At 43.7% G+C, this 13,392-nt stretch overlaps 2 protein-coding genes across 6 annotated transcripts; one reads left to right on the forward strand and one right to left on the reverse strand.

Annotated features, from left to right (window-relative positions):
- The first annotated feature begins 133 nt into the window (after positions 1 to 133).
- On the forward strand, positions 134 to 1,155 carry mRpL16 (mitochondrial ribosomal protein L16). Of its 2 annotated transcripts, none has more exons than XM_017083386.4 (3): positions 134 to 294; positions 358 to 423; positions 495 to 1,155. In XM_017083386.4, exons 1-3 carry the CDS (start codon positions 246 to 248, stop codon positions 1,109 to 1,111), a joined length of 732 nt encoding a protein of 243 aa, XP_016938875.1. In that variant the 5' UTR covers positions 134 to 245; the 3' UTR covers positions 1,112 to 1,155. The 2 variants fall into 2 exon arrangements, with proteins under 2 accessions (XP_016938875.1, XP_016938876.1); XM_017083387.4 differs by having other exon boundaries at positions 138 to 294; positions 361 to 423.
- Positions 1,156 to 2,357: 1,202 nt separating this feature from the next.
- arm (armadillo) lies at positions 2,358 to 13,383 on the reverse strand. Of its 4 annotated transcripts, none has more exons than XM_036820629.3 (7): positions 13,245 to 13,383; positions 10,621 to 10,680; positions 6,538 to 8,177; positions 6,272 to 6,472; positions 5,939 to 6,211; positions 4,824 to 4,920; positions 2,358 to 3,129 (listed from the first exon to the last, which is right to left on the reverse strand). In XM_036820629.3, the coding sequence occupies exons 2-7, from the start codon at positions 10,649 to 10,651 to the stop codon at positions 2,840 to 2,842; spliced, it is 2,532 nt and encodes an 843-aa protein (XP_036676524.1). In that variant the 5' UTR covers positions 10,652 to 10,680; positions 13,245 to 13,383; the 3' UTR covers positions 2,358 to 2,839. The 4 variants fall into 4 exon arrangements, with proteins under 4 accessions (XP_036676524.1, XP_036676523.1, XP_036676525.1 ...); XM_036820628.3 differs by lacking the exon at positions 13,245 to 13,383 and adding an exon at positions 12,768 to 12,919; XM_036820630.3 differs by lacking the exon at positions 13,245 to 13,383 and adding an exon at positions 12,072 to 12,153.
- Between the last annotated feature and the right edge of the window lie 9 nt (positions 13,384 to 13,392).

Raw genomic sequence — 13,392 nt, forward strand, 5'->3', positions numbered from 1 at the left:
CAGTTTTTATTTAGCTTGAGCATCTGTTTGTTGCGCTAGTGAAGAGGTGCTATTGCCGACCGATAGGACAAAATAATCGAATTAATCCTAATTAATGCCACTAGTTTTACCTATCGAATAAGTGGTAACAGTAGTAAATAGTGCTATCAAATGTAGATCTGGCAACGCTGCCCCGTTGATGCAACACATTTTTAGAAAAGGAATTATAAAAATAAATAGATAATCAATTAAAACAAAAACCCGCCATGCTAAGCCTGAAAACAGTCACACAGCTTTTCAAGCACACCCTGTCAGGTGAGTTGCATAGGTGTTTCCCCTAGCAGCACCAAGGATAATGGACTTCTCCTTAACTTTCAGCAGGCAACATAGCAATTGTCAACACAGCCGGCCTCAAGTATTTCGCCCCGCCCATCAAATACCAGAGTAAGTAGCTGCACATGGAGCATAGTATAATGCAAGAAGTTAACCACATGCCCGGGAACGAAAATCCACAGATGTGGAGCAGCCGGAGCGGCCCAAGCTGAGGATCATGGAGCGCCAGCCGCAGCTGCCGCCAAACATCCGTCCGCCCAAGATGCAGAAGCGCCTCCGCTATATGCGCGGTCCCGAGACGGTGCACAACACCCTGCTCCACAAGCAGTACGCGATCGTGGCCACCGGCGGCGGACGCCTGCGCTGGGGCCACTACGAGATGATGCGCCTGACCATCGGTCGCAAGATGAACGTCAGCACCATGTTCGCAACGTGGCGCGTACCCGCTCCCTGGCAGCCGATCACCAAGAAGGGCCAGGGCCAGCGCATGGGCGGCGGCAAGGGGGCCATCGATCACTATGTGACGCCCATCAAGGCCGGTCGAGTCATCGTCGAGATCGCCGGCAAGTGCGAGTTCGTCGAGGTGAAGTCGTTCCTTCAGCAGGTGGCCAACCAGCTGCCCTTCCAGGCCACCGTCGTCTCCCAGGAGATGCTCGACGAGCAGCGCGCCGCCGAGGAGGAGCACGCCCGCCAGAACGAGAACCCATTTACCATGAAGTACGTGATCCAGAACAACCTGAGCGGCTGCCATCGATGGCTCTCGCCCGTCGACCACAAGTGGTTCGGCAAGCACCTGTAGACGTACGATCCTCTCTCAATAAAGAAAGCCTTGTTAATCTGTTACGACACCAGTTTAAGTTTGGGGCTGCAATACGATTCTTCCGTATTTCTTAGTTTTAGCTTTTACAATGGGAACCCAAAACTGCACTTCTAAATTCCATATTTTGAGTTATTGGACTCCGATTTTGATGTGGGATACCTCTATGAATTTGTGGTTGAATTCTCTAATGTTCTACATTCAAATATTTCTTTTTAAAGACGGTTAACATTTTTACCCATTTTCATGTTAGATTTTTCCGTATTTCCATAGCAGTTAGAATGGGATCCCAAAACTGCACTTCCAGATTCCATAACTTGAGTTATTGGATCCCGATTTTGAATTGGGATGCCTTTATGGATTGGTGGTTGAATCCTCTAACGATCTACTTTAAAATATTCCCTTTAAGAGAGGCTCCAAATTTTAGCCTGTTTTCATGTTACTTTTTCCCTATTTCCAATGGGTTTCAGTATGGGACCCCAAAACTGCACTTCCAGATTTCATAACTTGAGATATTGGATCCCGATTTTGAAGTGAGATGCCCTTATGGATTGGTGGTTAAATTCTCTAACGATGTACATTAAAATATTCCTTGTATGAGAGGGTCAAAATTTTAGCCTGTTTTCATGTTACTTTTTTCCGTATTTCCAATGGGTTTCAGTATGGGACCCCAAAACTGCACTTCTAGATTCCATAACTTTAGTTTTTGGATCCCGATTTTAAAGTGGGATGCCTTTATGGATTGGTGGTTGAATCCTCTAACGATCTACATTAAAATATTCCTTTTAAGAGAGGATCCAAATTTTAGCCTGTTTTCTTGTTACTTTTTTCCATATTTCCAATGGGTTTCAGTATGGGACCCCAAAACTGCACTTCCAGATTTCATAACTTGGGTAATTTGATCTCGATTTTGAATTGGGATGCCTTTATGGATTGGTGGTTGAATTCCCTAACGATCTACATTAAAATATTCTCTTTAAGAGAGGGTCAAAATTTTAGCCTGTTTTCATGTTATTTTTTCCGTGTTTCCGATAAGTTTCAGTACGGGATCAAATATTAGCCAATTCTCAGTTTGTTTTTTCCTATTTCCAATGGTTTTTAGAATGGGAACACTAAAATAAACTTTTATAATACATTACTTAAGTTATTGCATTCCGATTTTGAAGTGGGATACTTCTATGAGTTCCATCACTGTTAAACCCCCGATTAAGTAAATAACAAAAGCATGTAAAGGGAAATGTACGAGTTCTATTGCAAACATTTGTTTAATTTTCCATTTCGTTTATGTGGATAATATGTAATGCCATATAATATGTTCTTGCCGTTGCGTTCGCATTATAATTAATATATAATATGCATGTATGCCAGTGTGTGTATGTTTTGTCGAGGGGTGTGTGAACAATAGCCTTCTTCCACGGGCCTTATAGTTGCCATCGTCTTCGTCCTGCCGCAGCATCCTCATCCTCCTCTTCGTCTTTGTCAATCAAAATCAACACTTTTCGTTGATCTAGTCAAATATTGGTGATCGGTGATCAGGGATCAGGGATTAGTGATTGCTCCATCTATACTCCCTAGTCCATGGAGTCACAGCCGGTGGAAGAGGGCTATATTGCTGGGACGGGGGATTCGTGTGTGTTGTTTTGTGTTGTTATTTTTTTCTTTTGGGGTCGAATGGATTCTCGACCCTTACCCTTAAGCTCGGCGGCTCGTCTAACAGTCGGTATCGTACCAGGCAGCCAGATTGTTGTTGTCATTGGGGGGCGTCGGCATGGCGTCCAAATCAAAGTTCAATGCACCGGCATCAATCTCGCCGACGTCCATGTCCATGGAGTAGGGCGATGTGGGTGCGCCGCTGGGCGGGATTGGGCCGATGTTGCCACCGCCGCCGCCAGCTCCGCCCACCGCTCCACCATTGCCGGCAGCACCGCCAGCGCCGCCGCCGCCCACTGGGCTGCTGATCTCCAGACCTTGCATCGAATCTATTGGTAGAGTATCATATCCTGCGGACAAACGAGAGTGGTGAAAAAATAATGGGGGAAAATTGTGATCAGTGAACAGTATTCTTAATCAACCAGTCAACCAGCCATCAACTGGCAGTTGGTGTGCCATTCAAAAAGTGGATTCATCATCATTCATTTGATCTATATGTCTATCTCGTTTTAGTCGATTCATTTGCCAAATTGCATCAATATTACAACAATCAAGTACATGAAGAATAGCTTAAATCTTTAGTATTCTTTAAATAATATTACTTTCTTTTTCTCTTAAAACCACAACTTTTTTAATTTTACCAATTCAAACGAAATGAAGATTCCACTTATACACGGCTGCATTTGGCATTTTGACCTAAAGTATAAAACAACATAAATCGGTCGCTGAATGCAGCTTAAAATTTCTAAAACTAAAGTACGTCACGACAAAGATCAGTTAAATCGTCCTCTCAAATCTGCATGCACACGTCTTAGAAACTAGATATGTATATATACACACGATAAGATATATGGATATTGGTGACTAGTTCTATGCGATTACCGCAGGCTACGTGACATGCAAAATGAATCGAACCGAACTAAAGTTTAGTACTCCTGTTTCTCCGTTGCTGGGAAACTTGAATTGTAAATGCATTCTAATGAAATCAAACGCAAGAGATGTATACAAAAGGATAAATATTTAAAATTATTAGTGTAAAGTAAATGTTGTTCCATCTTTCTCGTCCAATTGATGATATGTAGGTATATCACGGCTATGAGGGGAGTATAATGAAAGATAGAAACAAACTCTTTTAACATTGGTATCCTTTCTTCACAGCGTTGCACTTTGCAGTGGGTGTTCTTTATTTGTGCGTGTTGTGCCAAGATCTTCGAGCTACGTGTCAAAAGTCTAAAATTTGTTCGGTTAAATCTATAGGGAACTTATATCCTTTTCCATTTGAGGACTGGCCATTATTCTTTAAATTCAAAAATATTGACGCTCAACGTAACGAAGCAATATTTAATAATTTAATTATAAAGCTGTATAAATATAAAATAGGATTTTTGAAGGGTGATCGGGTCACATTGGGTCTTTTTTTCTTTTCCAAAAAACATTATAAAGTTCATCCTGTAGGCAGGATAAAGCTGCTGATAGGAATAATTGGCGCCCAACGTGGGGCATTAGCTGTATGTATGTATACGCTTCACCCGGTTAGTTTCTAATTTCTCCACCAATGGAAACCATAGTTTGAGGAGTTGCTAGTGGAAAAGGGCGGAGCTATGGTAAAATAACCGAACAACACGCACGCAAAACTGAGGACATTTATTTATTTCCTTTGCATGCATCAGTGGAAATTAAGGGGCAACGAAATTAGGGGGATTTCGAGCAGGTAGACAGAGATATAAAGAGATCGAGCGAGGGGGCACGGTACAAAAAGGGCAGGGGGGTTAGGTTTGGCTCACACTGAAGAAATTTAAGTGAGCTTAACGTTTTTAGCTTCGATTAAGTTGTGCTTATTTCAATGATGAACAGACATGATAACGATTAAATGTATGCAGGGTAAGAGGGTCGGGCTCGGAACCCAAAAGGAGTTATCGAATTGTCTGAACCTGTAAACGTTCCCGTTAGTTCATTTTTTTAATGGGGTGGTTATGCGGGGATTCTTCTTCTTGGGGCGGGCGGGTTTGAGGGTCGGGGTCTCTTATGCATATGACATACATACCTTGCTGATGGAATGCGCGACCTCCGTGCGAACTGTGCACACTGGGCGGACCTTGTCCGTACAGGCCTTCATATGCTTCTTCTGGTCCAAGCATATCCTGTGATCGATCGATTTCGTGTTTGTTATCGGTTTATCGGTCGGTGTGCGTGTGTAGTATGTGCGTGATCGTTCGTGTAAGATTGTGTATTGGATGTTTTTTTTTACAGTTTCGTTTTCATTTATTTGTTGTTGGGATGGATCAGAAGTGAAAAGTTGTTAGGAAAGAAGAAGACACGCGCAAACGCCAGTTTGCAAGTGAGTGTGAGCGAAAGGGAGGGAGAGAGAGAGTGGGTTGTGGGAGCGGGCGGGCGGGGCGGTTCGGCGAGAGTGAAACAGAGGGAGTCGTGTTGTTTGATTGTTGTTGTTGGTGAGATTTTGGTGCAGTGATTATCCGTCATTGGTTGTTTCGGTTCATTTACCGTTGCAGTTGTGTTTATAGTGATTTTTTTTTGGTTTTACACACACAAAGTAAACATAAAGGAAAAAAAGAAAAGAACAAAAAGTAAATAAAAAGGTGAATTAATTACAAAATCATAATCATAAACATAAACAAAGATTGAGATGTCGCAGCGAATATACAAATTTAAATTCATGTAAGTATGTTTGTGGTTGGGTTGTTTTTACGGGGGCAAGGGGAGGGATAAGTGGGACGGGGTAGAGGTAGGGGAGGTGGTTAGAGGAGGTGGTAAAATACGATGAGAACTAATCGGAATCCGTATTCATAGTCGATGTTCATCTACAGCTACCTATGTACTTATCGACTAACATTTACGCTCTATCGATTCGTGGTTTACAAGAAAAGCAAATAACGGAACGTAAAAATCAAAATCATATTGAAATTCAAAAGAGGGTTATCGAAATCGTAAGCAAGCGATATATAGGTCGATACTTAATATGGAATATTCCATTATATAATGCTTGACTAGAGTAAGTTTTCTACAAATTTACAATTTTATGTACAGAGTTCGCTTTTCGAGCTGGATTTCAAATTATAATAATTATTAGAACACAAGAGGAAGGGCTTGAAAGCCGGAAAACCGGAGACCGCGCATTTTCTTAGCCTACTTGGCACGCACCTGCAGATCGGGACCCATGCCCAGGTCGGCGTTGGCCCAAATGTTGTTGTCCTCGCGCAGCAGCGAGTTGGTCAGCTCGATGGACAGGCGCTTCTTGTAGTCCTGTGGCTTGTCCTCGCTCATGCGGAAGAGCACGGCGGCGGCGTAGGTGGCCACGCCCTCGTTGCGCGAGTGCAGGAGATCGGTCAGCGGACCAGTGGCGCCCTCCTGCTCGATGATCTCGGCGCCCTCCTTGTCGGCGGCCAGCTCACAAAGAACTCCAGCAGCCACGCGCTAGAATCAGAAACCTTTTAGTATACTCGAGTTACCATCGACAATGATCTTTAGTCCCACCTGAATATTCTCGATTTCGTTGAACAACAATCGCACAAAGATCGGTATCACCGACTGCTGGCGAATGAGCGCCCGGTTGTGGGACTCACGGGCCAGGATATGTAGTGCCCCCACCGTGCCCTCGACAATCTCCTCCATGCGTACGCCGTCGGCGTAGGCTGACGGCTGCTGCGAGCCCGTTGTGGCAATCGAGGAGCGTTGCTGCAGAGGTACAAGAATATTAAAAATAATGTCATTAATAGTTGCAGTCTAACAGAGTAACTCACCCTCTCTGTGTCCTGGAAGGCACGCATTAGCAGCCGCACCAGATGGTGAATGGCCCCGTGCTCGCGCAACGGTGCGTGATTGGCCGGACAGAGGGCCAAATTGCGTATAAGCCCAATGACGGCCTTGATCAATGGCCAGCGGGATGGCGGATGCAGTAGCTTCACAATTACCGACAGCCCGTAGTTAAGACGCACGGCATTCTGGGCCAGCTCCGAGTCCACATGACGCGAGGTCAGGTGACGCAGGGCGCATACGGCTGGCTCGGTAATCTCCTCGCGATCCCCAGCATTGATGATAGTACGGACGAGGGCGTCCACGCCGCCCACCTGGCAAACGGTGGCCTTGTTGCGCTGATTGTTGCACGTCAGGTTCGAGAGAATGCCGGCGGCACAGGTGACCACGTTGACATCGGTGGAGCCCAGAACCTGAACGAGCGATTGGAGCAGGGCTTCGAGGCCCTCCACCTTGGTGGCCGCATCAGACAGATTGCGAAGAGTCCACAGACAGTTTTGCACAAGACGCGGCGACATGTTGCCCAAGTGCATGGCCAGCGCCTGCATACCGCCGGCATCTACGATGGCCGGCTTGTTGCTGGAGCAAACGGACAGCACTTTGAGCACCCGCGAAGTGGTCCATAGTAGCTTCTCGTAGTCGTAGGAGCGCATGATGCGCACCAGTTCGTTTGGCCCGCCGGAGGCGAGGATTATTAGCTTGCTTTCCTGGTTGCCGTAGGCCAGAATTTGCAGGCAATCGGTCACGATGGCCAGGAACTTCACGTTGTTCCTTTGCAGCAGCGTAACCATCTTCTGGAGGCCACCGGCCAGGCGGACGGCCATCTTGGAACCATCCTGGTGGAGCAGCAGGTTGTGCAGCGTGGTTATTGCATAGAAGAGCACGCTCTCCACTGGCGAGGAGAGCAACTTGACGAGTGCCGGTATTCCACCACTCTTGAAAATGGCCAGCAGACCTTGGCGATGGTGAGACAAGTTGTGCAGCGTTCCCACCGCTGCCTTGGTGCTTTCTAGATCGTTGCTGTTGGAGATGGCGCGCACCAAGGCGGCCACCATCTGGGGGCTGTTCATAATAGCGTGGCGCGAGGCCTCCTTTTTGGACAGCTGGTGAACCATCATGGCGGCCTGAGAAACGACCACCTGATCCTCATCGTTCAGTAGCTTGATTAACTCTGGAATGGCCCTGGTGGCCAGCTCGGCATCGTCCTGGTAGTTGATCAGATTCACCACCGCGTGCTTCAACATCTGCGACGGTTCCGATAGGCGTTGCACCGCCGTCGGCTGCTGGGGATCGAACTGGGTGGAGGGAATCTCAATGCCCTCCTCCAGGGTCTCCGGGAACATGGCAGCACGGACGCGTTGGGAGCGGGTCTGGCTCAGCTGCTGGTTCATGTCGTCCACCTGGTCTTGTGTAAAATTCTGAGGGAAACCGGTGTCCAAGTCGAACATCAGAGGATCTCCCTCCATTTCCTCATCCTCCTTGCCGGACAGAGATGGCACCTGGGTCACGGCACCCGAGTGGATGCCGGAGTCGCCCAGATACGAGTTCTGCTGCCACATGAGAGTCTGCTCCTTGGCGGACACCATCGGTGGCAGATCCGGCGGATTGTATTGATTATTATGCGACACTACAAGGAAATGGGTAAAAAGTGTTTAGGAGCGGGTTGCAAAATGTCTAAGCTCAATGAGAGGCGATTTTTCAAGCAAGGGACATTTCCCTCCTAAATTTATCTAATTTTAATAAGCTAACCACTAAATTGTTTGGGATAAATGCATTGCTTGCAGTTTAATAATATTGAAATAATATCCCACATTTGTATATAAACATATATAAATTTAAACGTCTCCCAAAATAAGAACCAAAGGAGTATTTCCAGCTTCAATATATGTATACAGACATTTATTTATTTTTTGTAAGCCTTTTGAAGCGGAAGAATGGCGCAGGACAACGGAAAACATGGCCATCAGACTGAGTGCAACACAGCATCTACATCTCTGGCGTCGGATTTGGATTTGGGCTTAGGTTTGGGTTTGGTTTCAATGTCCCCCTCTCTTTAACCCTCTCCAAACCATTTGCATATTTCCATTTTTTCTTGAAGGATGGCCAAATGGAAAACGACAGCGACTGACAGCAAAGTGGGCAGCATCCCAGGCATACGGGGCAAAAAAAAAAAATGGCAAAGGGAAAACTTTGAAGCGTGACAAATTGAACGCTGCAGGATATTCCCACAAAGTTTAGAGCGGATGAGGGGCACGGGGAAGGGGGTCACGATGCTCACACATGAGAGGATCCTGCAAAAAGGATTCGTGGGGCGTTTTGTTTGCCACTTCTGTCTTAATTATGCCGTTTCAGGCCCAGCTTTTTGCCTTTGTTGTTTTACTTATGCGTGGACACAGTGCGGCCACGCCCCTTTTGTATGCATTTGCATTCGCAATTTCAAACTCCCACCTTCCATCCGGCCACGCGATTCTTTAATACTACAGTGAAACCTTTATGAATTGAACTTTCGAGCAACGAGTTTGCATTAACTGGAATCGGTGATTACGGCGATGTCAAAGAAATCTTTTCCAACAAAGAACGCTTTTCAATTTGTATTGATGTACTTAAGAACTCCAAGCAAATTTGATTGGGAAATTATTTAGAAAATAAAATAAAATATTTATTTAAAGCTTGTAGTCCTCGAAATTAAAGGTGGTACATATCCACAGTAAACTGTGATCTGTTCAATCATCGATTCATAATTCTGTTCGCTACAAGCACGTATGACTGTAATCCCATTTCGTTTCATTTCCCAAATCGATTAAGCGCTTTTTCTTTCGCTTTATTTCTCGAGTGGGCCACACACTCGAAAGGAGTAAGGAGTACGGAGTGCGGCTGGAATGGAACCGGGAATAGGAATGGGATTGGGGGACGGAGCCTTTAAGTGGAAGTTGCCGCTTACTAATTAAATTCTGCACAGCAGCAGCACCAGCACCACAAAAAAAGAGGAAAATGCTGAAGAAAATGTGCAGCCAAGTCGAAAATGAGATTGGAAGACAGAGAGGGAGGACAAGGTCCCGTGCCGGGAAAGCGGGAGAGTGGGCTGGATGGCCACGTGCAAGTACACGAGTACTGTGTGTGCGTGAGTGGAAGTGGGAGGGAATAAAGTTTCAAAGGATACCAAGCAGTGGCGCATGAATAGGGTTTTCAGAATTATAGAGACGAATATTTTAAAAAATTTGAAAAAATAAAATACACTTCCCAGTTATATTTCAAACTAAATAATTTTAAGATACACATATGAATATTACTTTTACAATGTCCACCCCCTTTATTAATTTCTGTCGTACGCCCCTGCACATAGCAAATGAAGTGGTTGAAAGGAGCGCGGAAGCAAGAGGGAGGGAAACATCTTCCTTCCATCTCCCTTTTAGCTGCGTCGTCATAAAAATTGTAAATTGCAAAATCCAAAGGAGCAGGAACAGTTATTTTCGGTGGTTAGGGTAAGGACACAGGATACGTCTGGTGGTTGCTTCTTGTCACACAGAAAAAAGATCATCCACAACCCAATGGTGTATGCTCAAGCATTAACAAGTATGTAAATGTGGGCAGCTCACAGGACGGACATAAATAATCCATCTGGGGTGGATGGATCGAGTAGTTAGCCTATATATTTCCGAATGCAAACAAAGGGAGCATCAAAAACAAATGACAAAAGCAAATACTTTATGTCACATTTGGGAAATTTGTCAAAAACAAGCTTCGCATCTCTCAATTATCAAGGGAAAGGAGGGGGGGTTGTTGTTATTGTATTACGTTACAGGAGATAATTAATTCTAGGAAACAATGCATCCCTTTTATATGGTCTGTTAGGACTGTATAAACGTAACATTATATCTTATTTATTTATATATTTCTGGAAATCTAAGACTGTTCCGGGCAGAATTCGGATGGGGTTAACCAGGAATAGAAAGTGGACGAGATTTTGCTCAGTGCTTCCGCAATATGGATCCCATTTTGCATACTTTCTTGGAAGTGGAGTTCTATACCAAGGGGTAAACGGTAAAAGCACCGCTCGTGGAAATACTTACTGGTACGATTCTGGGCTGGCATGTAACTCATCTTGGTGATTAAGGCGCTTTACACCACACCTGGAAGAAAGAGACGGGGAATATATGTATGAGTAATTTGTTTAACAGTTAACGCGGAGTTGGTGTGAGAGTGTGTTGGTGTGAGAACAAGAAACTAAAGTGAAGACCGAGAGTTCACAGATTGCACTATGGGGAATTTGACCACTTTTTTTGGCCAAAACCCATTTTTTAAAAGTCGTTAAAAATAGGTTTTGTTTATCAGAATGCATCACGATAACATCAATATCTAATGTTACTAACAGAAAAGTTTAACAGTACGCACCACTGTTAAGTTATCAGCTGTTAAAGCCTGTTTTTATTTCAACGAGGTGGCAGCGCTGGTAAAGCGCCTATTATTCTTAATAGTTTAAATTGTCAAAAAGTGTAAAATTAAACATAGCTCTGAGGTTTTTGAAATACCATCCAATCAGAGGGACTTGTAACTTGTGCTTGTGACCTTAATATTGTATTTATTGATTGTGGTGCTCGTATATTCGTGTTCTAGTTCTAACCTCAAAAAAATCAAAATCTTTAAGTTAATTTGTATTTTTAAATAGAGCTACAAAGTGATTCCAGCTGTTTCCACCTTTGAAACCTTTTTTATCTTGTAGAGAATTTAATTCTCATTGAGCTCGGTTAGTATAAAAGTGCACTTTTGCGCACTTTCTCTAAAATTTAGCTTTAAAGACCTCTACCTAATATGGTATATTTTCCTCATTTTTGTCTGGTAAATGCCAGTTTCGATGTTATCTTAAGAAAAACAGTGTGCAGTTATATTTCTTATTAAATAACGATTATTTTAAAATTATTTTACAACATCATTTCACTTACTTAACGTTGATATATAGGATTTTAGTATTTTTGTTAAGAATTATAGTGATCACAATACAAAAAATTACAATTTCACTAAAAAAATGGGAAATAAAAAAAGGGAAAATTTTTTTTTTAAATCAGTTTGGTCTCTTAAAAAAAAATTCAAGAAAAAAAATTTTTTTTATTTTATTGACAAGAAAAAAAAATTTTTTTTTCTTAAAAAAAAGGCGGGACCACGCCCATCTTTTTTTAATTTACTTCCTTTAAATTTTATATACTTAATTCTAAAAACAAAACTTTTAAATGTTGCTTTGTTCTTAAGATATTAATTAATGCCACAAAAAGTGAGCAAATTCCCCATAGTGGATTGGCACAAACTCCATGTTTCTCTGCAGACACTTCACAGACGCAATATTCGCCCGCTAGTCACTAATTTTATTTGCTTTTAACTCATTTTTCAACTCATTTCCGCTTTGGGATGCCGCAGCATAATACAAAATATGCTGCGTATACCAAACAAGCGCACAAACACACAGGTAGAAATTTCCGTGCCCGTGTGTGTGTGTATTGTCTACCTGCCGAAGACTTCGGCCACGAACCTTGAGTTATTTAATTACTATGTTTGGCACTTTTTCAAATCTCATGCACTAAGAAAAAACAAAACAGAAAATAATTTATTCTTCACTTGCAGCTTCTGGAAAAAGGCGCAGCGGAAAATGCGACCGACCAGCACGCTCGTTAAAACGGAACAGAATCGGAAAGCGGAGAGCGAAAGGCGAAGCACTTGCAACACGGCGAGTGCAAGGGAGAGGGGAGTTGAGAGGGGGAGTGAGAAAGAGTGCGAGGGAGAGAAAGTAAAGGGCCGGGGCCGCAGTGCAGCACACAAATGCAATGCTGCGCAGAGTTGCCACATATCAGCCAGATTGTGAATACACACACACACATATGTACACGTACGGCACAGGATTCTGGTTCTAATTCCAATTCCAATTACGGAGTGATAGATTAGATAAAATACCCTGCGATAATGAGCCTTTAATTCGGACAAACACGATTTCCTGTCTGCGGCATTGTTTACATTCCAGCGAGCAGCGCAGCAAAACAAGCGCACGGTTTACAGGGAGAATACATAAAAATGCCGTTTGTGTGTATCCAGCTCCAACGCTCACACACACACAGAGACACTGCCCCTTCCCACCGCCCCCGCGCCTATTGTTTGCCCTTGCTTTTCAGCTTTCCATGCTACATAAATCCTGGCTTTCGAAACGATTTAATTATCCAAATGCATTACTCACCGCGTCCAAGGGATTTAAGTCTGCTTTAAAGCAGGATTTATTTATTTAAAACGCACTGAAACACAAGTTAACGGAGAACTGTCTCTGCTCGAAAAAAAACTGTGTATATGCGACAAAGCAGAGACCCAACTAGAGATGGCCCTCTGCTGCTCCGATAACCCGATAGGCGCCAGTCGATAGGTCAGTGGAATGTCTCAAACATTTTAAGTTCCAGGAATTCTAGCGAAATTTCAGATTTTAAGCAAACCGATATCGTTAATTTATATTTACAGTTAATTTTCCCTTAATCTATTGAGGAACAGCTTTATTAATTCCGGTCCCAGCTTTGTAATCTTTCTCAGCCGTTTATCTTGTATAAACATTTACCCACACAAGCACCTGCGTGTGCGTGTGGGTGTTTGGCAACTCGGATTTATGTGAAAACTACCGCTTTACTGACCCAAATTGCTAAAACGTCTATTACTTCACACTACTTACCACGTCGAAAGTAATTTTGTCTGCTCAAAGGCAGGTTTCTGTTGTTGAGACGCACTAAAATCTTAAAATTCGAAAGATCTCCGAATGAAAACTGTGTACATGGGCGATGAGTTGATAGCCGATTACTTCTCCCCCGCACGAGGCTGCC

Source organism: Drosophila suzukii, chromosome X (genome assembly GCF_043229965.1).
Source record: "Drosophila suzukii chromosome X, CBGP_Dsuzu_IsoJpt1.0, whole genome shotgun sequence".
NCBI lineage: Eukaryota > Metazoa > Arthropoda > Insecta > Diptera > Drosophilidae > Drosophila > Drosophila suzukii.